The 24,053-nt window shown below is 37.0% G+C and overlaps 1 protein-coding gene across 1 annotated transcript; it reads right to left on the reverse strand.

The window, feature by feature from the left end:
• Positions 1 to 7,792: 7,792 nt before the first annotated feature.
• Positions 7,793 to 8,749, reverse strand: LOC135270171 (olfactory receptor 5T2). The gene has a single exon (XM_064365496.1). It carries the CDS (start codon positions 8,747 to 8,749, stop codon positions 7,793 to 7,795), a length of 957 nt encoding a protein of 318 aa, XP_064221566.1.
• Between the last annotated feature and the right edge of the window lie 15,304 nt (positions 8,750 to 24,053).

The following is a 24,053-nucleotide window of genomic DNA, read 5'->3' on the forward strand; positions in this document are numbered from 1 at the left end:
TTCAGCCTGGGAAGCAAATTACTTCTGATTATTTAAACTGAAGTTCTAGAGAGGATGAGACTGTCAGTAGTTTCAACAACTTCAATGAGGGAATTTCAGACAAATGCAGAAAAGAAATGCAAAGTAATATCAAAGTATTATATAAAGTATTATATTTATAAAATACTTTATATTATATAAAGTATTATATTTATAAGAAGTATATATACTTTATATAATATAAAGTATATATAAAATATAAAGTATAATATAAAATATATTATATAAAGTAGTATATTATATAAAGTATAATATGAAGTATTTTATAAATATAATAAAATACTTTATATTATATAAAGTATATATAGCTGATAGATACATATCAGAATCTTATTAATGCATTACATCTTGGAAAGTGTTTCTCTCTACATAGATATATTATAATATTCTGCAATATTTTATCCACTAAATAAAATGTTGAAATATTTTATCCACTGATTGATTGATGGATATTTGGGATCCTTTTCTTAACAACAATAATCCTTACACCCTATTAAAGGCATTTACAAAATAACAGAGGTTATTAAAAGGTATATGCTGCTGACAGACATTCTCTAGGGCTGTTGATGAAGGACAGTGCAATTTTGGCAGTACTAGCTAAATCTCAAATGTATAGGTACAGCCCTATTTACAGAAAAAGCACTCAATAAAGGAAAGAATAGTTTATCAGATGATGGAATGATGCTGGGGAGAGAATTTGTGTTTAATCAGGATTCAGCCTTTTTTGATGTTAAAGGAAAAAAAAATAAAGAATTCAGAAATACAGTGGCCCAACAACAAGGTATTCTTAAATGTAACCTGCAGAGTTTTCTGTGTTTTATTCTTATTACTCTTGACCTGACTAGACTTTGTGGGGAGCTGTTTTTCACAAGGCAATCCTAGGACACAGATTCTTCTATGTTATTGCTCTATCATCTCCCTGATGTTTCCTTCTATGTGTTTGAAGAGGGTTAATCTAATACTTTGTTCACATTGCAGTCTGAGAGAAAGGCAAGATTTTTTGACACTAGGAAGATAATTCCAAAGTTTTTCTTCATATGGATGGTTTTTAGGAACATATTAATTTATTAAGTAGACATAAGACTACCCTGGTTACTCATTTCTTCTGATGTAAGCCTCTTTAGAGAATGGTACTTTTTATTTAATTATCAATTTTATTAACAAAATGTTGTTTATAATATTCTTATTTTCCTTTTCATATTTGTGGAGACCAGAGTAAAATATCTTATTTCATTCCTGATATTGGTTATATTTATCTTTTCTCTTCTTGGTGTTGACCCTGGATTATAAAACACGTTTTATATATTATAGTTTACCTAAAATAATCTATATCACAACTTTTCATGTAAGACCCTTAGGGTAGTGTAAAATCAGATCTCTCCCATTCATTTTGCTGTATTTGTCATAAATTTTACATTTATGTATAGTCTAAACCCCAAACACACCAGCATAATTTCACTTGATATTTATTTCTTAAAGCAACTAAACTGTCAAGTATTTGTCATTTTTTATTTTCAGTTATACATTTTTGGTGCTATTTCTTTATTTATGTGAAGCCATGTTTCTTTCTGTTAGAGTACAAGTCTGCTGATTATCAGTTATTTCAGCATAAGTGTGAACTGGGCATGTGTGTTTGTATGAGTATGTATGTTTATTTTCCTAAAAATAGGCTTCATTTAGTTTTACTTTTTGTGTCTATCCTTACTGGGATCCTCTGACATTTTTGGACCAGTAATTTGATGGATTCCTTACTTTTGCAAAATTATTCAACATTGTATCTTCAAATGCTTCTTAAGCTTCATTTCTTCTTCATTATTCTTTTGTATGTTATTAGACTACTTGACATTGCCATGCAGTTCTTGTGTACTTTTGTTCCAACTTTTTTCTTTAACTTTCTTTCTGTTTGATTAACTTCTATTGGTTAATCTCCCAGTTCACAAATTGTTTCCCGATCTTTATTAACAGACTGATAAGTCTGTTGAATAAATGCTTTGTCTCCAGTATTGTGCATATGTGGGGAGTTTGGGGATTTGGATGGGTGGTCCAACATTTCACTGGACACTTTCTGTAGAGTCTGTCTGAGGAAATTTCTGGCATATTTATGCATGTTCTTTACTCTCTCCACTATAACTTTTATTCCTTTAGTTTTCAGTGCTCTAAGTCAACACCAATCAAGAATACCTGTAATTTAAAAATTGATGTTATTAGTAAATCTCATAAACACTTGGTAGGGCAAGGAGAGAAAACTTTAATAGTGAATAGAAATCCTTCCAATCTAGAACTTTTTGATGTTCTCAATAGCACACACTTGGCTTTAAGTTTGTTTGTTTGTTTTTTAATTTAGCTGATTTATTCCTACTTGCCTATATGATGGCCACATTTTTCCCTCATCCTACGCCAAAAGTGAAACAGTTCGTGTGTCTTACTTCCTCTTGGAGGGGACTTATCTCTGCTTAGAGTTGATATTATTTAGATGAATGCAGCCTCAGCTCCAAGACAGATTCATACAAATTATGATTTTATAGATTAACTGGATTGTTTTAAATAGGGTGCAAGCAACATTCTTTGTAACTTTCTACATCCTATGTGGAAATAAAAGTTCTATATATCCTTTAAATCCTCTTCATTGCTATGCCTTAAATCCACTTACCCATGTAATATCTCATTCTGCACCTTGAAATTGTAATGGAATCTCATAATTGGTCCAGATATAACTGATCATATCTACTGTGTTCTTACATTGTTTATTTATTTGCCTCTGCTTTTTTCCCCTTTTTCCCCCTTTTTTCTCTCTCTCCTTCCTTTCTTCCCTTTTCTCTTTTTCTTATTGATCACTGAAACCCAAAACCACTTCACATCCCAATGAAAAGAATAAATTAGCAAGTTCAGTAAACCAGTCTCCAATATTTTTAAGTGCATTCTTTTTCTCTTATTTCTGTCATTGGCTGTATGAAAACTGTTAATGTTTCCTAATGTGTTGTCTAGAGGCAGAAAAATAAGTTGGTAAAGTGAAAAGATCAGTCAATTCTTTCAACGCATATATAACAAGCTTTAAAAAGCTGTAGCTAGGCAAATTAGGCTTGAGTCCTCACATCATTCTTAAGGGCCACATGGAATTGAGCAAATTATTTATAGTTTAGGTGCACTGTTTCTTCATCTGTGATAAAAGGTAATACTACAACAACTTGGAGTAGTTATGAGCATTACATGAGTTAATAATTGTAAAACATTTATATGAGTGTCCATTGCCTAATAAGCAGCACATAAGTATTACTGTTGAAAGGGAGGAAGCTTTCCTCTACTATTCTAGAGTCCCTGGCTAAGTCTGAAAATAAAACTGACAAAGACAGATTAACAGGAGAGAGAATACAAATTTATTTAATAAAATTTTATGTGAAAGGGAGCCTGCAGAAATGACAATCCAGAAATATAGGGAAAATTGTCTAGTTTTATACATAGATTCAGTGAAGAACAGACAGCTATGTAGAAATGGGACTGGATAAAAGGACATAATCTGATGGCAAAAGACTGTGGGAGGACAGTAACCTAGCAAGCCCTGTGTTCAGATTCTTCTTTGCTTATCTATGTAGCATTCCCTTTCCTTAGGTATAGGACAGGACCCTTCTGGAATGTGGGTCTATGACCAACTTTCAGATAACACAGATCAGATAATTTCTTTTCAATGAGCTCCTACACTGAAATCAAGATCAGAGTGATTTTTTTTTTTTTTTTTTTTTTTTTTTGGCTTACTTTGGAGACAGGAATTCTATTTTCTATGACTCACCTTGTGGAAGAGAAACTCCAGTTTTTAAGGCCTGTCTTGGGAGAAAAGGGGAAACAGAAGAAAGGAAGGTAGAAGAAAGTCAAAAAACCTAAATTCTGAAGCCTTTTCAGTCTTATTTGGTTCAAAGCACTCAGCATCCAAGGTACCATACTTCAAGGTATGGTGTTCTGAGCCCCAACATTTCCCCCATCTGAAACTTTATTGAAAATTTTAAAACTTCAGAGCTGAGCTAGTGGTTGTGGAGAAGAGAATCAAGTTGGAATATGAGTAGCAAAGCATCTGCAAAAAGGCAAAAGATATACACTGTAACGATAATAGACAGAAAAGAACAAATCTAAGAGCACTGAACACTCTAAGCACATAAGAACACATCTAACTCATTCTTTAACTCATCATTAAGTCAATAAATATTTTTTGTCAATAAACTACTTTTTCTAGGTGCTCTTTTATATTTTGGAGATATAATTCTGATGTCAAACAGACACAATACCTGTCTTTATAAAAGATAAAATATCAGCATAGTGGTAGATCTAAATACAAACCATTAAGTGGTAAGAAAAAGAGGCCCCATGGGAATAGAGTAAGTCAAAAGGATATTTTTTGAGAGAAAAGTAATTGAACTGAGGTATACCAAGTAAAGTTTTATTAAATTGAGAGTTAAATGTGCCACTCTACCATATTAGTCTAAACATATAGAAGATTGTGGGAGATTTTATTCCCACTATCAGGTTTCAGCAATACTAGGATAGCAACCAGACCTAATAGACATCTACAGAACTCTCCACCCTAAATCCACAGAATATACACTTTTCTCAGCACCACATTGCACTTACTCTAAAATTGACCACATAATTAGAAGTAAATCACTCCTCAGCAAATGCAAAAGAACAGAAATCATAACAACTAGTCTCTCAAACCACAGTGCAATCAAATTAGAAGTCAGGATTAAGAAACTCACTCAAAACCGCACAACAACATGGAAACTGAACAAACTGCTTCTGAATGGCCACTGGATAAATAATGAAACAGCAATAAAATTGTTCTTTGAAACCAATGAGATGAAGACGCAACTTACCAGAATCTCTGGGACAGATTTAAGGCAGTGTCTAGTGGGAAATTTATAGCAATAAATGCCCACGTGAGAAGTGAGGAAAGATGTAAAATCGACACCCTATCATCAAAATTAAAAGAGCTAGAGGAACAAGACTGAACAAATTCAAAAGCTAGCGGAAGACAAGAAATAACTAAAATCAGAGCAGAACTGAAGGAGATAGAGGGGCCCCAAAACCCTTCAAAAAATTAATAAATCCAGGAGCTGGTTTTTGAAAAGTTCAACAAAATAGATAGACCGCTAGCCAGACTAATAAAAAAGAAAAGAGAGAAGAATCAAATAGATGCAATAAAAAATAATGATGGTGATATCACCACCAATTCCACAGAAATACAAACTACCATCAAAGATTACTACAAACAACTTTATGCACATAAACCAGTAAATCTAGAAAAAATGAATAAATGCCTGGTCACTTACACCTTCCCAAGACTAAACCAGAAAGAAGTTGAATCTCTGAATAGACCAATAACAAGGTCTAAAGTAGAGGCAGCAATTAATTGCCTACCAACCAAAAAAATCCAGGTCCAGATGGATTCACAGCCGAATTCTACCAGACATACAAAGAGGAGCTGGTACCATTCCTTCTGAAATGATTCCAAACAATACAAAAAGAGGGAATCCTCCCTAACTCATTTTATGAAGCAAACATCATCCTGATACCAAAACCCGGTAGAGACACACTAAAAAAGAAAATTTCAAGCCAATATCCATGATGATCATTAATGCCAAAACCTTCAATAAAATACTGGCAAACCAAATCCAACAGCACATCAAAAAGCTTATCCATCACAATCAAGTTGGCTTCATCCCTGGGATGCAAGGCTGGTTCAACATACACAAATCTATAAACATAATCCATCACATAAATAGAACCAAAGACAAAAACCACATGATTATCTCAATAGATGCAGAGAAGGCCTTTGACAAAATTCAACAGCCCTTTATGCTAAAAACTCTTAATAAACTAGGTATCGATGGAACCTATCTCAAAATAATAAAAGCTATTTACAACAAACCCACAGCCAATATCATACTGAATGGGCAAAAACTAGAAGCATTCCCTTTGAAAACTGGCACTAGACAAAGGTGCCCTCTCTCACCATTCCAATTCAACATAATATTGGAAGTTCTAGCCAGAACAATCAGGCAAGAAAAAGAAATAAAGGGTATTCAAGTAAAAAAAGAGGAAGTCAAATTGTCTCTACAGATGACATGATTGTGTATTTAGAAGACCCCACTGTCTCAGCCCAAAATCTCCTTAAGATGATAAGCAACTTCAGCAAAGTCTCAGAATAAAAAAAACAATGTGCAAAAATTGCGAGCATTTCTATACACCAATAACAGACAGAGAACCAAATCATGAGTGAACTCCCATTCACAATTGCTACAAAAGGAATAAAATACCTAGGAATATAACTAACAAAGGACATGAAGGACCTCTTCAAGGAGAACTACAAACCACTGCTCAAGGACATAAAAGGGCACAAACAGATAGAAAAACATTTCATGCTCATGGTTAGGAAGAATCAATATACTGAAAATGGCCATACTGCCCAAAGTAATTTATAGATTCAATGCTATCCCCATCAAGCTACCATTGACCTCCATCACAGAACTGGAAAAAACCACCTCAAACTTCATATGGAACCAAAAAAGAGCCCGTATAGCCAAGACAATCCTAAGCAAAAAGAATAAAGCTGGAGGCATCACACTACCTGACTTCAAACAAGGATACAGTAATCAAAACAGCATGGTACTGGTACCAAAACAGAGACATAGACCAATGGAACAGAACAGAGGCCTCAGAAGCAACACCACACATAAACATAGTAAAAAGAAAACAGATGACACAGATTTTTCTGCATGTTAGAACAGCATAGGTATATGGCCAACTATGACCTTTATTTTAAAACATCCAAGAAAAACAGAATTACACTAATAAATTAGAATTATTGTCTAGGGATAACTCTTACTAACCAGGCTTTTCCTCAACTGTCATACCACAATAATCATCAACACAGAAGAATTCTGTGACCCAATGTGTGGGGATTTCTTCCTCCCACACCATGCAGCAGACATCAACTTGGTATCCTCTAATTCAGTTGCAACAGTGTCTACCCAGAGATAGTGTCAGATTCCATAGGTTGAGGATTCAGTTCCCCAAACCTAGCCCCCCAACAACACTTGAAGTAGAAGCTGATTTGTGTGAGTGTCAGAACGAGAAATAGCAAGGAAAGGAGGGGTATCAGAAGTCCGGATCTCTGAAATTTCTGGCCAACCAGCTTCAAGTTGGAGTTCCCATGACCACTCTTTGGGTTTCATTAAATTACTGAAGCAGCTCACAAAACTCAGGGAAACATATTACTGGCTTATGATAAAGGGTATTGCAAAGGATACAGGGGAAGGCATGTGTAGAGCAAGGTAGAAGGAAAGGGGTGCAAAGCTTCCATACCCTCCGTGACCTTGCCACCCTCTAGGAAGGAATTTCCACCTGTTCTGCTAACCAGAAGCTCAATGAAACCTTTCCTCCTAGGTTTTATGGAAGCTTCAAGGTATCAACATTCTTTCCGCCAGGGCGTAGGGTGTTACTCTCTCATGGGAGAGTCATAAGACTCACAATCAGTAAGGCAAACATTGGAATCCTGCCCTGGGGCAAGTGAATGGATGGCAGGAGAAGGTAAAAGGCCTGCCCCTGAGGTCTAAAACATCCAACATAATAACAAAAGACTGTAACAAAGGCTATGGGAGTTATTAGCCAGGAACCCTAGATGAAAACCAACATACATCATAACATCACAATGACACACTCTTGATATTGTGGTAAAGAGTTTCAATCACTCTTAACTTTTTAAAATCTATTTTTTAGTATGAAAATATACTTTATTGATAACCTGGTTTTTTCCAAACATTTGTTTCATTGCCTCTTTTACATCTTTGTTCCTCAAACTGTAGATGATGGGATTCAGCATAGGAATCACAATGGTATAAAATATCGACACTATCATGTCATGCTCCAAAACATAGCTGGAACTTGGTCTCACATACATGAAGAGGATTGTCCCATGATAAATTGACACTCCAGTTAGGTGAGCCCCACAGGTGGAGAAGACTTTTCTCCTCCCTTCAGCAGAATGCAACTTCAGAATGGCCAACAGAATGAAAAAATAGGAGATCAGGACAATCAGGATAGTGACTATCTCAATAGAGCCCACAAAGTAGACGAGTAGAAGCTGGTTTGTGTGCGTGTCAGAACAAGAAATAGCCAGGAGAGGAGGGATATCACAGAAAACATGCCGAATTTCATTGGATCCACAGAAGGACAGGCTAAATGTAGCCACCGTATGTATAGTAGCATGCAGAATGCCAGCAATGTAGGAAGCAGTGATGAGTGGCACGTAGACTCTGGGTGACATGTTCACTGAATACAGGAGCGGGTTGTAGATGGCTACATAGCGATCATAAGCCATTGCAGCCAAGAGAAAGCATTCTGTGGTTCCAAAAGCACAAACGAGAAACATCTGTGTTGCACATCCAAGGAATGAAATGACTTTATTCTTTGACATAAAATCTACTAACATATTTGGGATAATAAATGAGGAACAGCAGGCATCCACAGAAGACAATACACTTAGAAAATAATACATGGGTTTCTGGAGATGGGAATCCCCAATGACCAGTACAATCAGTCCTAAATTTCCCATGAGAGTTAAGAGGTAGATTGCTAGAAACAGGAAGAAGAAGATGATCTGTAGTTCAAGATTGTCTGTGAAGCCCTTCAGTACAAATATGTCAACTAGAGTGACATTCTTCATGTTGAAATCTAGAACATAGTTGAAGATATTAACAAAATTACAGTTCATATTATGACAAAAAGAATGAACAAAACCATAACTCAAAGGATAACTGTGCCCTTGTATATACTGTGCAATATATTTTCAGCAGTGCATAATTTTCTAGTAGTGAATCAAAGGAAAGTGACAGACTGGTCAGTCATATGTTCATGCCACTCACTGCAGAATCAAAGGGAAGAAATGGACGTTCATTAGTTGGCTGGACTTACTCTGTTTCTAAAATCATCAGGTCTACTGGTTAACATACCATTGAATTGCATTAGCTGTTTTCATATTAAATAATATTAAAATACACAAAAAAGAGTGGCTTAAAAATACTCCCAAAGGATTATAAATCATTCTATTATAAAGACACATGCAAGTGTATGTTCATTGTAGCACTGTTTATAACAGCAAAGACCTGGAATCAGATAGATTGGACAAAGAAAATGTGGCACATATACACCATGGAATACTATGCAGCCATAAAAAGGAATGAGTTCATGTGCTTTGCAGGGATATGGATGAAGCTGGAAACCATCATTCTCAGCAAACTGGCACAAGAACAGAAAGTCAAACATGGCATGTTCTCACTCATAGGCAGGTGTTGAACAATGAGAACACATGGACACAAGGAGGGGAGCATCACACACTGCAGGGGGAGGAACAGCAGGGGGTGGGGACGTTGGGGAGGGGTAACATGGGGAGAAATGTCAGATATAGGTGACAGGGGGATGGAGATAGCAAACCACCTTGCCATGTACGTACCTATGCAACAATCCTGCATGATCTGCACACATACCCCAGAGCCTAAAGTACAATAAAAAAAAATCCTCTGGCATCCAAACACACAAGATAGTGTATCAAGGGACAGAGCATTGCAATACAATGCCAGAATTTTAGAACTTTTAGTAATTGTGAAAAATGATTGCTATAGTCTATTTATGTATAGAATGAGAATATTAATAGTTATTTTACAAGACTGGAGTAAATGTTGAAGGAAAAGTACATTAATAAAATTGAATATGTAAAATAACTTTGATTATAGAATAGGCTGATTTAGGTTGGTTGTACAGAGTATTCTATCAAGATTTTAAATCCAATGAACAATTACGATTTCTTTCATCTGCTCACTCAAATATCTCTGAATTATTCTTTGGAGAATGAAGAAGTTTTGTGAATTATTTGATCATTTTATGTCAAAAATAAACATTCAAATTACCACGATCCCATTTCCTGCATTGCAGTTGTCTTAATTTTGCTTTGTTCAAATAAGATAACGTCAACTAACTTTCTCTTGAGACAGGTATTTCTACTAGATGTCAAAAGAAGTTATATTGGGTAAAAACTAAGTTAATATTAGCACAGAGTCAAAGATTCAGAGTTACAAAGAGAATATGACTATGATTCTTGAAGATTTAATAATATAGAATCAACTTTTAAAATTAATGTAAGTCTATTTCTATGAATCAAATTTTAATGGAAGGCAGAAAACTTCAAATATCATGAATGTAATGATGAAACACTAAGTTTGCTAAATAATAGTCATTTATTTAGCACTTGCTGCAAGAACAGAGTTTTTGTGCACATTACCTATTTCACCTTTATAGCAACTTTCATAGCTAATAATTTCCAGAGCCAAGATTCAATCCCACGTTTCTCTCATTACACATGAAAGTTTTACATTTTTTCATGGCCTCAAATTATACATGGCTTCATTCTGCAACTGGAACATTCTTCTTCCTACCCTTCTGCTGACCTCAGGGAAATAAAGATAAAGCAAAACATGATTCTCGATGTATTTGTATTTTTTAAACCATTAAATCTAGAGAAACATAAAATAAGTAATAATCTGAAATGACTTCTAGATGAAACTTCAGAAAACAAATTTAAAATAATTATTGATTGTTTTCCTTATTACCTCAAAATATAAGACCCCACATAAATGAATATGTCCAATGTTTTGTCCTTTATTGATATTTATTGATAAATTCATGATCTTACTTTGAACTATCTTTATCTATCAGAAAAATTAAAGCATACATTCTATTAGGAGCTCTGTTATTTACCTCTACAAGTACAAACTCAATATTTTCTATTTTTTCTTGTTTTCTAGTAAGTGTTGGTTTTTAATTCTTAGACATAAAAATTTTTAACAAATATGTTTTGAGGGATGTAAGTCAAAAAAGATGATTAGAATTATAAAATACTTGAATGAATCAACATTAACAAAAGCATGCTTTGTAAGAATCCTGGTACATTGACAACAATTGACCATATATTAATTCCAAATAAAACTTTACTAAATTAAAACAAAAAATCCAGGCCATGTTAACTATTCAATAAAACAAAAAATTTGTATTACTTACAATACAAATATTTTTACAATATAAAAATATTTTATAATACAAAAATATTTGTATTGTAAATGATACAAATATTTGTTACCAAAATAAGATTAATTTCAAGCCCAATGAATATATATAGGTTTTTAATTGTTAATAACCAGATTAAAAGCCTAAAGTGAATATATCTTGTTCATATTAAGACAAAAATATAAAGTATTCAGTAATTCACTTAAGTGGAAACATGAAGAATTTTATGAGAAAAGATACATGTTTTTATTTAGAAACATAGAGACTTGACTGTATTGACATATTTCTGGTTGTCAGCTATTCCAAATTTTTTTCAGATGTAATATAATATACTTTCAAATAAATCTCTTGTGGAAAAATGACTTAATGTTTTGATGTTCATATGGACTGAGTATGACGAGCCAAAAGTATTTTAATAAAGACCAATGTTGAAGTAAAGACAGTACCATCAGAAATAAAAATGGAGGGTACAATAACTAATACAACTGACATGTTACTTGTGTTGAAATAGACTGAATGGCAAGAAAATGAGAATAGAAAGCCCAGACAGTAATCATAGAAAAAATAAAAATGGATTAAGTGCATGACCAGACATTTTAACTAAAAAAAAAATAGACATGGCCACGCATTTATGCATGAAAAAATGGATTTGAAAGCAAATAATTTGTATAATGAAATAAACAAAAAGTGATGTGTCTTGAAATGAAAAAAAAAAAAAGTGGTTGGTGGAGAAAAGCTCTGAGATTACTGCTAGAGGAACAACTAAGATATGAAAGTTCCTGGGAAAGGGGAAGCTGGGACAGGACACACACTGCAGTTTTCAAGGATCAGCGTGAAGAGTATTAGAGTTCAAGTTCCCAGGGACATGAGTTCAGTAAGGCTCTGTGATAGCTGTTATGCAGTCTTTTAGGGGCTGGCGGTGAAATGCAAGCCCTGCTGTCTTCTGATTGTGTCCAGTCAGAGTGCACAACAATTATGGTGGTGGTGTGGCATTGGTATATTTCCTTCAGGGCTGGAGAGACAGTCAAGTGAGGAAGACTGAAGTTGAAGACTGAACATCAAAGTTGTATCTCTTGACATCCTTTGTCCTTACTTATGTTTTAAAAACCCAGGCCCAGATAACTCCAACACAAAGTTTCACCTGTACCTGGCATTTGGAATCTTGTATTATTGCTTCAAAGGAAGTACTGAGGAGGCCTAAGTGCATAGGTCTGGGACTGATCCTGTAACAAAGGTGATCAGATGACACTCAGGCCCAACTGGTCTCAGTCAGTGACTCAGGGTTGAAACTAAATATGGAAAACCAGAGAATCAGGACTATAGCTGCCTACCATGCCCTGAATAACTCAGTTAGATGGATTGTATCCGGTAGAAATCCTATGCAGTGAATGTTAATGTCATCCTATGTGGAGTCTCTTGATTTGATCTTTAATCACTTAATCTTTTCATCAAGAACTTAGTTGCTGATTCTATTTGCAAATGATCTAAAACCAAGATGCATAATTTATAAAATGAGAGTGTCAAGATGGAAAATACAACCCAAAAGTCTGGAACGTGAGCATTGAAATACAGATCAAATTTAATCGGATAAAATTAAAGTCCAAAACTTACATTTAAAAATAAAATCACCTGCACAAACCTGAGATGGAACTAGAACTTGCTTAACAGAAGTTAATGTGAGAAAGGCCTGGGCCTTTTAACTAGTTGGCTGAAAGGATGGAGACAGAAGCAAAAGGCTCATCCAGAAGTCTGCCTTTGCCTCTAGAGCAATGGATCTCAATCTTGTCTGAGCATTGGGATAACTGAGGAAACTTTAACACATACTAACACATGAGCCCCATGACCAGGTATTCTGATTTAATTAATATGGATTATGGCTGGAGAGACAAAATTTTTTATAGCTCTTCAGCTGATTCTACCATATAATAGAGTCAATATTGCCAATTAACTGCAGTAAGTCTGTAGATGTCAAACTTGAGTGTGTATCAAAATAATCTGGAGGGCTTGTTAAAACACATTGCACACCCAGAGTGCCTGATTCAATAGGTGTGGGGTTAGGGTATTTGCATCTCAATCACAGTGTCAAGTGATACTGATGCTACTAGTCTGGGAACCACACTTGAAGAACTACTGCTCCAGACAAACCTGGAGTTCTCCAGATGCAACCAAAGACTCTTTAATTCTACTGTTGGTATTGAGCCAGGAAGCATAGAACCTGGCTCTGTGCCTATCTTCTCTTCTGAGTTGTATTTATTCCATAAGCTCTGGCCTTCTCTTTACATCTTCACATTTGTGTCTGGTGGGCAGGGCCAAGTTGGACTTGGGGATACTAAACTGATACCTTTTATTGTAAGGACAGAGAGCAGAATGTGATGTCATGATGCTGCTTCAGGTTACTAGAGGAGACAATGACCTCAGTTCAGAACCAAGCTTAAAGTTATAAATCTCTCAGGGATTAATTGTCCCCGGAATGCAAGCTAGAATTTTCTTTGCAATCTTTCCCCAATTTCTTCCCCCAAAAGTAATGCATCTTCAGGAATCAATTAGGATAAATGAGCAACGGAAACCTCAAATTCTGGCATCAGAAACATTCTCCTAGCACTCGTGGCGTGGCCTGTTCACCATTGACCACAAAGACGTGTAGAACGTGGTGCACAGTTTCGAGGAGTCCAGAAATCCAAAGTTTCTCTTAATACTTGCTCTGTAATCCCAATTGTTGTCATCTCCTTCCCTCCTTCCATTATCCTCCCTACCCAAATGTCTTCCCACAAAACTCCTAGCCCTGGATTAGCTTTTTCCTATACCTTCAGAACCATCACCCCAAGTTCTCTCATCTTCAATGTGCTTGTGAATTCTGTTATTTTTGTTATTGTTGTTTTATTTCTTACACATGGCATTCTCCAGTCAGTTTCTTTTGGGTTGCCTTTCTGTACACTTGGAAATAATCATCATCTTTACGTTACTAAGAACCTTCTTAGGACACACACTAATCCTTACCATTCTGAAATTTAATTATTGTTAAGTCAATTACATACGACACAAAACAGTTTACATGATTCACATCCATGAAGTGTTTTAACATGAAACAAAGGCGGGGGGGGGTCAAATAAATGCCAGTGTTTTAAGTTATTTTTAATATGTGTCTATGCTACTGGTAAGGTGCTCTCTGTGGCACATTTCACTAGACAATCACAGCTCCTTTTGTGCCCTCTTCCTTCCTTTGGCATCTTCATTTCTAAGTTTATTCAATCTGCTGTAGATATGCGTGAAAGGAATATGCTTTATCTTGAAGCCAGGGAACTTAGGCTCTAATCCTGTATCCTGCACATCCTGGCCCTTTGACCAAGTGGCCTGAGGTTGAGCAGTGTCCTGAATCGCCCTGGGTTACCTTCCTGTGAGTGTGTGACTCATGGGATGAACTCAGCCCTGAAAACGCCACTTCGTTCTTTGTACTACAGCAGTGTTAAAGTCAATGAGACTCTCACTGAAAAGTTTCTCAAATAAAACAAACACACGTGTGCACGTGCACACATACAAGCACTTAGTTCTTACAATATAGGGATGCTGTGCTTGGACAGGGCTGTACCTAAGAGACTTGATTTACATCTTATAAAAATAGAACATCAGAGTTAGAAGAGACGTGGAAATCTTCCCACACTGAAATATGAGAAGACTGTGGCCCAGGGAAAGAAAGTGATTCACATGAGTCATGAAGGTAATGAAGGTATAACCCAGTTTTTCTGTTTTTCTTATTACCCCCTTCATTTTGACATTGAAGTGTCATATTTAATTGAACCACAAGAGGGAGGCAGTGGACAAGAAAATGTGCTCTGAATTCCTACCTAATCTGGTGTCTTCTGGGAGGACCTTACGAAAAGCCAACTCTCAGCTCCGGTCTTGTGTACTAGCTCTGGGTTGGGTCCTTTTTCTATCCCATATTCTCTGGGAATCTAGGGATACAGTAAGTCATCCCTCTGACTCTCAGCTTTTTCATCTGCTAAATGTAGATATTAATTAGATATTATCCTTATATTGAAAGGTGTTTGTAAGGATAGTTGAGAATGAACATTAAAAACATCACAAGTTGATTCTCAAGATAATGTTAAAGTGCTTTAATTTCAAATGGTGTTTTCTGTGCCATCCTAACTTTACACCACTTTTTTTATCCACCCCTACCCCATTCTCTGCACTCTGAGTGAACTGAAAGATATAGTTTAGATTTTGTCAAATTGTTATGTACTCTAGTTCTTCTCCCTTCTCCTGTCTTTCCCTACATTCTGGAAAATGTGAGCACATGCAGGATGGAGGAGGGTGTGGATAGAGCTGCAGGGAGAGGTGAGATGACACATCTCACCTGGTCTCATATTCTGAAAGATCTGGGTTAGGAACAGGACAACCAGAGACATTGCCATGTCCTCCTTTCTGTTTTTTGGAACATGGCTCTTATTGCAGAAGATGAGAGTTTGGGAAGGCTTCAGGTGGCACCATCTGTGCCTGGCTTCTTCTCATCTTGGCCTCTCATACAGGAAATAACCTGAACCAGACCGACCCTGTGAGCCTCTTGTATGGTGTTGAACGTATAGATCACAAATTAAGAAAACATGTCAATGAGAGATTTTAGAATGACTCATATGGTTTCATGGATCTGGAATTGACTTTGAAGGTGAATGAGAATGAGCTAACCTAGTCATTTCTAGTGAAGCTGACTGATGGGAATGAACCACGCATTTAGTTTCCAGTGCCAAAGAGTAGGTTAGTGAAAGCTGGGTGGAAAGAGAATTAAAAAAAAGCGGAGACCAGGCATGGTGGCTCACACCTATAATCCCAGCACTTTGGGAGGCTGAGGTGGGCAGATCACCTGATGTCAGGAGTTTGAGACTAGCCTGAATGACATGGAGAAACCTCATCTCTACTAAAAATGCAAAAATTAGCCAGAAGTGGTGGCATATGCCTGTAATTCCAGCTACTCGGGAGGCTGAGGCAGGAGAATTGCTTGAACCCGGGAAGCGGAGGTTGCGGTGAGCCAAGATCACCCCATTGCACTCCAGCCTGGGCAACAAGAGTGAAATTCTGTCTCAAAAAAACAAAAAGTGGAATAAAGTTAAGACTTCTGAACATTTCTCTAATACCCATTCTCATCATGGCTGGGCCATTACCATTTCTGGAGTGTTTATTTCTCTTTCCCTCTATTTTACACAGTATAGAACTTCACTGACTACTCCTTAGATTTTTCCTGTCCTGCCTCCCAGCGGAACTTTACTCACATTCCTTTTCATGCCAGTAACCCCCTGGTGTTGCTTGAGCACTTCCTAGTGTTCTCACTCTTTACTCAAAATGGATAATAGAGAAATTTTCTCAAAAGCAATTTAGGTGAAAAAATTTAACAATATGGGTGAACTATTATTCTGACCTCATAATGCTGAGATATTTAGTGGAACCTGTGGGGGTTCAGCCAGGATGGTGAGAGAAATTGTAAAGTCATAGGAAATAGTCACAAGCCTTCTTGGAAGGCCGGGGTCAGGGGTTGTATAGTTTCAGTAAAAGGTCTGGCTAAAGGCAGCCTAATCCTCTTTACCTTAATTATGTTTAGATGATTGTTTAGATCCTGTCTAAACAATTAGTTAATAGCAGAAAAGAAAATAACAAGGGAATGTAGAAGAGTTTATCCAAATAGCTTGTTTACTCATGTGGTCATAAAAGTAACCTTTAATCATTCACAGGCAGGATGGCTCTCTTGGGAGTGGGGTCAGCAATGTTAATGACCTTTGTCATTTAATCTGTACTAAATAAATATGAACTTCACTGGCTGATAGAGGCAATGCTACAGACTGAGGCAGCAGAGCCCCTATTCATCTGTCACGCAAGCCAGGGTCTATGGGATGGACCGTGGAAGGAACCAAGTATTTATTTTCTTGAACCTGAAAATACACATCCCTGGCAGTTATCTGGACCAACAACTGGTAAGAGAAGAGCTCTTGAGGTGAGCATGTTCCTGTGCTTCAGAGGAAGCTGTGTGTCTGGAGACACATTGAGACTGGGATAGGGAGAGGAGAAGGCAATGTTGTCTGAGGTTTGTGGGGGCCAGAATTATAAAAGGACTTGAGGCTTATTAAGGACATAAGGTTTATTCTGAGTGAGATAGGAGGCATTGGAAGATTAAGGAAGACAGGATATAACTTGCATCTTAACAGGATCACTCTGGCTGCCTGTCACAGTAAGAAGAGACTGAAGGGAGGTGAGAAAAGATGTGGGAAGAATAGTGAGGAGACTCTGGCAGTTGTCCAAGAAAGAGGATGGTGGGTTGGGTTGTTGGGACACAGAGTTGCTGCTCATTCAGATCCTGGGAGGTGGGTGCCTACAATTCTCTTTCTTTCGCTCCCCACAGTCCGTCATTTTGAAGGCTCATGTATCAGTAAAGGTCTCCCCAAGAAACATAATTTGTCCTATGTGGCCTATTTAAGGAATTTTTATGAAGACCTCACAGAATTTGGGCACAGTTAAGGAACAAAGAAGAAAAGGGAGGGCACTACAGACAAGAAAAGCAGGAAGGGTTTGAAAGAGCTCATAGTATCATGGGAGACCAATAAAGAGCAGAAGTCTTGTAAGAAGAGTTGCTTTGTGGTATAGTTGTGGAAGAAGTAGCTACTTTCAGAGGCTGTGTCAATGCAGAGAGAACAGGAGAAGCAATGCTTTGTCCTTTCTCTCCTTAGAGCCTGTAATTCTCCAAACAAGCCTGAATGGTTTCCTTTATTATCACAAATTTATAATGGATTTGAGGAGATTTTCCCAGAGTCACACAATTGGCAAATGGCTGAATTGTCTTGAGGTCAGACCTGCTGATTCTTAGCCCTGTGGTCTTTCCATTACACTACATGGTGTCCCTCTGGAGAGAAACAATTACATGAGACTTGGCTTTGACTCACAGAGATAACAAATAGGGAAAGTTGGAAGTATAACTGGGTGAGAATATATATTGTCTGCTCATTCCCGTTTTTCCCTCCCAAAGAGAAATAAGAGCCGGCAATGGATATAAATTTCAACCATGGATTAAAATGTTCTCTTTTGCTGATAGTTTTCCATTGCTCTTCCTGATGCTTTATGTAGTTTTCTTTAAAAAAAAAAAAAAAAAAAAAAAAAAAAAAAACAACTTTCATTTTACGTTCAAGGTACAAGGATAGTTTTAAAATAAATATCTGTACACCAAACCCCTGTGACATGCAATTTGAAAGACAAGTGTAGGCACCAACCTCCCAGGATTTCAGTGAGCAGCGATGCTGCATCTCAAAAACCCAACCCACCATCCTCTCTCTTGGACTACTGTCAGAGCCTCCTCACTATTCTCCCCTTGTCTTCCCTCATCTCCCTTCAGTCTGTTCTTATCATGGTAGGCAGCCAGAGCGACCCTGTTGAGACACAAGTCAGATCCTGTGTTCCTTTTGCTGAAAATCTTCCAGTGCCTCCTATTTTACTTAGAATAAATCTCAAGTCCTTTGTAAGACCTCAAGTTCCTTTATAATTCAGCCCCCAGGCACCTCAGACAACATTGCCTTCTCCTCTACATATCCTGGTCTCAATGTGTCTCCACACTCACAGCCTCCTCAGAAGCACACAAAATGCTCATCTCAAGAGATTTGCACTTGCCACTTCTTTGGTCCAAACAACTGCCAGTGAGCTCTAAGGATTTGTATTATGAGGTTCAAGAAGATAAATGCTTACATGTCACATAGTTTGGTGTACAAATTATTCTATTTCCCTGGTAATAAGCATACTACTCAATAGGTAGTTTTTTAATCCTTAGCCTCTTCTCACTCTCTACCCTCCAGTAGGAACCCATGTCTGTTTTTCCCTTCTTTGTGACCATGTGTACTCAATGTTTAGCTGTCACTTATAAGTGACATGGAATAGTTTTCTGTTTCTGCATGAGTGTGCTTAGGATAAAGGAATCCAGCTACAACCATGTTGCTACAAAGAACATGATCTCATTCTTTTTTATAGCTGTGTAGTTTTCCATAGTGTGTATGTACCAATTTTTTTCCAGTCTACCATTGATGGGCATTCAGTTTGATTTTATGTCTCTGCTATGAACATATGTGGACATGTGTCTTTATGATAGAATAATTTATATTCCTTTGGGTATTTACTTAATAATGGGATAGCTGGGTTGAATGGAACATCTGTTTTAAGTTCTTTGAGAAATTGCCACACTACTTTCCATAAGGCTGAACTAACTTACATTCTCACAAGCAGTGTTTGTGTTCTTTTTTCTCCACAACCTTATCAGTATCTGTTATTTTTTGACATCTTAACAATAGCCACTCTGAGTGACATGAGATGGTATCTCATTACAGTTTTGATTTACAATTCTCTAATGATTAGTGATGTTGGGTATTTTTTTTTTTAAATATACTTGTTGGCTGCATGTATGTCTCCTTTTAAAAAGTTTCTGTTCATGCCCTTTGCCCACTTTTTAGTGGGTTGTTTTTCATTTGTTAATTTCCTTACAGATTTTCGATAATAGACCTTTGCCAGATGCATAGTTTGCAAATACTTTCTCCCGTTCTGAGATTGTCTGTTCATTATGTTGATAGTTTATTTTTCTGTGCAGAAGCTCTTCATTTTAATTAGGTCCCACTTGTCAATTTTTTTTTTGTTTTGATATTTTGTGATCGCTTTTGACATCTTTGACATGAAATCTTTGATGTTTTTTGTAATTGCTTTTGACATCTTTGACATGAAATCTTTTCCAGGGCCTATGTCCAGAATGGTATTTCCTATGTTATCTTTCAGGGGTTTTGTAGGTTTAGGTTTTACATTTAAATCTTTAATCTATCATTAGTTGATTTTTGTATATGGTGTAAGGTAGGGATCCAGCTTCAATCTTCTGTATATGGCTAGTCAGTTATTCCTTTACCATTTATTAAATAGGGTTCCTTTCCACAATGCTTGTTTTTGCTGACTTTGTCAAGTATCAGATGATAGTAGGCATATCACTTTCTTTCTGGGCTCTATATTCTGTTCCATTGGTCAATGTGTCTGTTTTTGTACCCTTACCATGCTGTTTTAGTTACAGTAGCTTTGTAGTACAGTTTCAAGTCAGCTATCATGATGCCTCCAGCTTTGTTCTTTTTGCTTAGGATTTCTATGGCCATTCAGGCTCTTTTTTGGTTCCATATGAATTATAAAATAGTTTTTTTTTCCTAATTCTGTGAAGAATGTCATTGGTAGTTTGATAGGAATAGCATTAAATCTGTAGATTGCTTTCAGCTGTATGGCCATTTCAATAATATTGATTCTTCCTACCCATGAGCATGGAATTTTTTTATTTGTCTATGTCATCTTTAATTACTTTGAGCACTGTTTTCTAATCCTTGTTGTACAGATCTGTCACCTCTCTGGTTAACTGTATTCCTAGATATATTATCTTTTTATTTATTTAGCCTATTGTGAATGATTTGGCTCTCAGCTGGATGTTGTTGGTGTATACAAATGCTACTGATTTGCAGACATTAATTTTGTATACTGAAACTTTGCTGAAGTTATCTATCAGATGTAAGAGGTTTTGGGTAAAGACTATGGGGTTTTCCAGGTTTAGAATCATATCGTTTGCAATCAGAAAAAGTTTGACTTCTTTTTTTTTCTGTTTGGATGCATTTTATTTCTTTCTCTTGCCCAATTGTTTTGTTTATAACTTCCAGTACTATGAAAAGGAGTGGTAAGAGTGGGCATCCTTGTCTGTGCTGGCTGTTGGTTTGTTATAGATGGCTCTTATTATGTTATTATTTTGAGGTGTATTTCTTCAATGGATACTTTGTTGAGGGTTTTAACATGAAGACATGTATAAATTTATCAAAATCCCTTTCTGCATCTATTGAGATAATCATTGTTTTAGTTCTGTTTAAGTGGTTAATTACATTTATTGATTCACCTTATGTTAAACAACCTTGCATCCAAGAGATAAAGCCTACTTGATCATGGTGGATTAGATTTTTGATGTGCTGCTGGCTTTGGTTTGCTAGTTTTTTTTTTGAGAGTTTTTGAATCTCTGTTCATCAACGATACTGGCCTAAAGTTTTCTTTCTTTTTTTTTTTTTTTATTGCATTTTAGGTTTTGGGGTACATGTGAAAAACCTGCAAGGTTGTTTCATAGGTGCATACGTGGCAGTGTGATTTGCTGCCTCCCTCCCCTTCACCTATATCTGGCATTTCTCCCCATGCTATCTCTCCCCAACTCCCCACCCCCCCGCTGTCCCCCCTACTCCCCCCCTACTCCCCCCAACAGACCCCCGTGTATAGTGCTCCCCTCCCTGTGTCCATGTGTTCTCCTTGTTCAACACCCGCCTATGAGTGAGAACATGTGGTGTTTGATTTTGTGTTCTTGTGTCAGTTTGCTGAGAATGATGGTTTCCAGGTTCATCCATGTCCCTACAAAGGACGCGAACTACTCGTTTTTTATGGCTGCATAATATTCCATGGTGTATATGTGCCACATTTTTCCTGTCCAGTCTATCATCGATGGGCATTTGGGTTGGTTCCAGGTCTTTGCTATTATAAACTGTGCTGCAATGAACATTCGTGTGCATGTGTCCTTATAGTAGAACGATTTATAATCCTTTGGATATATGCCCAGTAATGGGATTGCTTGGTCAAATGGAATTTCTATTTCTAGGTCCTTGAGGAATCGCCACACTGTTTTCCACAGTGGTTGAACTAATTTACACTCCCACCAACAGTGTAAAAGTGTTCCTATTTCTCCACATCCTCTCCAGCATCTGTTGTCTCCAGTTTTTTTAATGATCACCATTCTAACTGGCGTGAGATGGTATCTCAATGTAGTTTTGATTTGCATTTCTCTAATGACCAGTGATGATGAGCATTTTTTCATATGTTTGTTGGCCTCATGTATGTCTTCTTTTGTAAAGTATCTGTTCATATCCTTTGCCCATTTTTGAATGGGCTTGTTTTTTTCTTGTATATCTTTTTTAGCTTGTTGTAAATTCTGGATATCAGCCCTTTGTCAGACGGGTAGGCTGCAAAAATTTTTTCCCATTCTGTTGGTTGCCGATTCACTCTATTGACTGTTTCTTTTGCCATGCAGAAGCTGTGGAGTTTGATTAGGTCCCATTTGTCTATTTTGGCTTTTGTTGCCAATGCTTTTGGTGCTTTGGTCATAAAGTCCTTGCCTACGCCTATGTCCTGAATGGTTTTGCCTAGGTTTCCTTCTAGTGTTTTTATGGTGTTAGGTCTTATGTTTAAGTCTTTAATCCATCTGGAGTCAATTTTAGTGTAAGGTGTCAGGAAGGGGTTGAACTTCTGCTTTCTGCATATGGCTAGCCAGTTTTCCCAACACCACTTATTAAACAGGGAATCCTTTCCCCATTGCTTGTTTTTTTCAGGTTTGTCAAAGATTGGATGGTTGTAGATATGAGTTCAGCTACTGCAGACTTAAAATTACCAAAATCAGAAAGACAGCAACTACAAAGTCGATAGGTGGATAAATCCAAAAAGATGGGAAGAAACCAGCGCAAAAAGAATGAAAACACCCAAAACTGGAACACTTCTCCTCCTACAAGGGAGCACAACTCCTCACCAGCAAGGGAACAAGACTGGATGGAGAATGAGTGTGATGAAATGACAGAATCAGCTTTCAGAAAGTGGATAATAAGAAACTTCTGTGAGCTAAAAGAACATGTTCTAACCCAATGCAAAGAAACTAAGAGCCTTGAAAAAAGACTTGACGAAATGTTAACGAGAATGGACAACTTAGAGAGGAATATGAGCGAATTGATGGAGCTGAAAAACACAACACGAGAACTTCATGAAGCATGCACAAGTTTCAACAGCCGAATTGACCAAGCAGAAGAAAGGATATCAGAGTTCGTAAGATCAACTCAATGAAATAAAACGAGAAGGCAAGATTAGAGAAAACAGGGTAAAAAGAAATGAACAGAGTCAACAAGAAATATGGGACTATGTGAAAAGACCTAATCTACGTTTGATAGGTGTACTTGAATGTGAAAAAGAGAATGAATCCAAGCTGGAAAATACTCTTCAGGATATTATCCAGGAAAACTTCCCCAACCTAGCAAGGCAGGCCAATATTCAAGTCCAGGAAATACAGAGAACACCACAAAGATATTCCTCTAGAAGAGCAACCCCAAGGCACATAATCGTCAGATTTGCCAGGGTTGAAATGAAGGAGAAAATACTAAGGGCAGCCAGAGAGAAAGGTCGGGTTACCCACAAAGGGAAGCCCATCAGACTCACAGCAGATCTCTCAGCAGAAACCCTACAGGCCAGAAGGGAGCAGGGGCCGATATTCAACATCCTTAAAGAAAAGAACTTTCAACCCAGAATTTCATATCCAGCCAAACTAAGCTTCATAAGGGAAGGAAAAATAAAATCCTTTGTGAACAAGCAAGTACTCAGAGATTTCATCACCACCAAACCGGCTTTACAAGAGCTCCTGACGGAGGCACTACACATAGAAAAGAACAACCAGTACCAGCCACTCCAAAAACGCATGAAATGGTAAAGAGCATCAACACAATGAAGAATCTGCATCAACCAATGGGAAAAACAGCCAGCTAGCATCAAAATGACAGGATCAAATTCACACATAACATTATTAACCCTAAATGTAAACGGACTAAATGTCCCAATCAAAAGACACAGATTGGCAAATTGGATAAAAAGCCAAAACCCATCAGTGTGCTGTATCCAGGAAACCCACCTCACATGCAAGGATACACAAAGGCTCAAAATAAAGGGATGGACGAAGATTTACCAAGCAAATGGAGAGCAAAAAAAAAGCAGGAGTTGCAATTCTCATCTCTGATAAAATAGACTTTAAAGCAACAAAGATCAAAAGAGACAAAGTTTTCTTTTGTATGTGTGTATTTCTGCCAGGTTTT

Source organism: Aotus nancymaae, unplaced genomic scaffold (genome assembly GCF_030222135.1).
Source record: "Aotus nancymaae isolate 86718 unplaced genomic scaffold, 86718_ANA_hifiasm-v0.15.2.pri h1tg000059l, whole genome shotgun sequence".
NCBI classification, from domain to species: Eukaryota; Metazoa; Chordata; class Mammalia; order Primates; family Aotidae; genus Aotus; species Aotus nancymaae.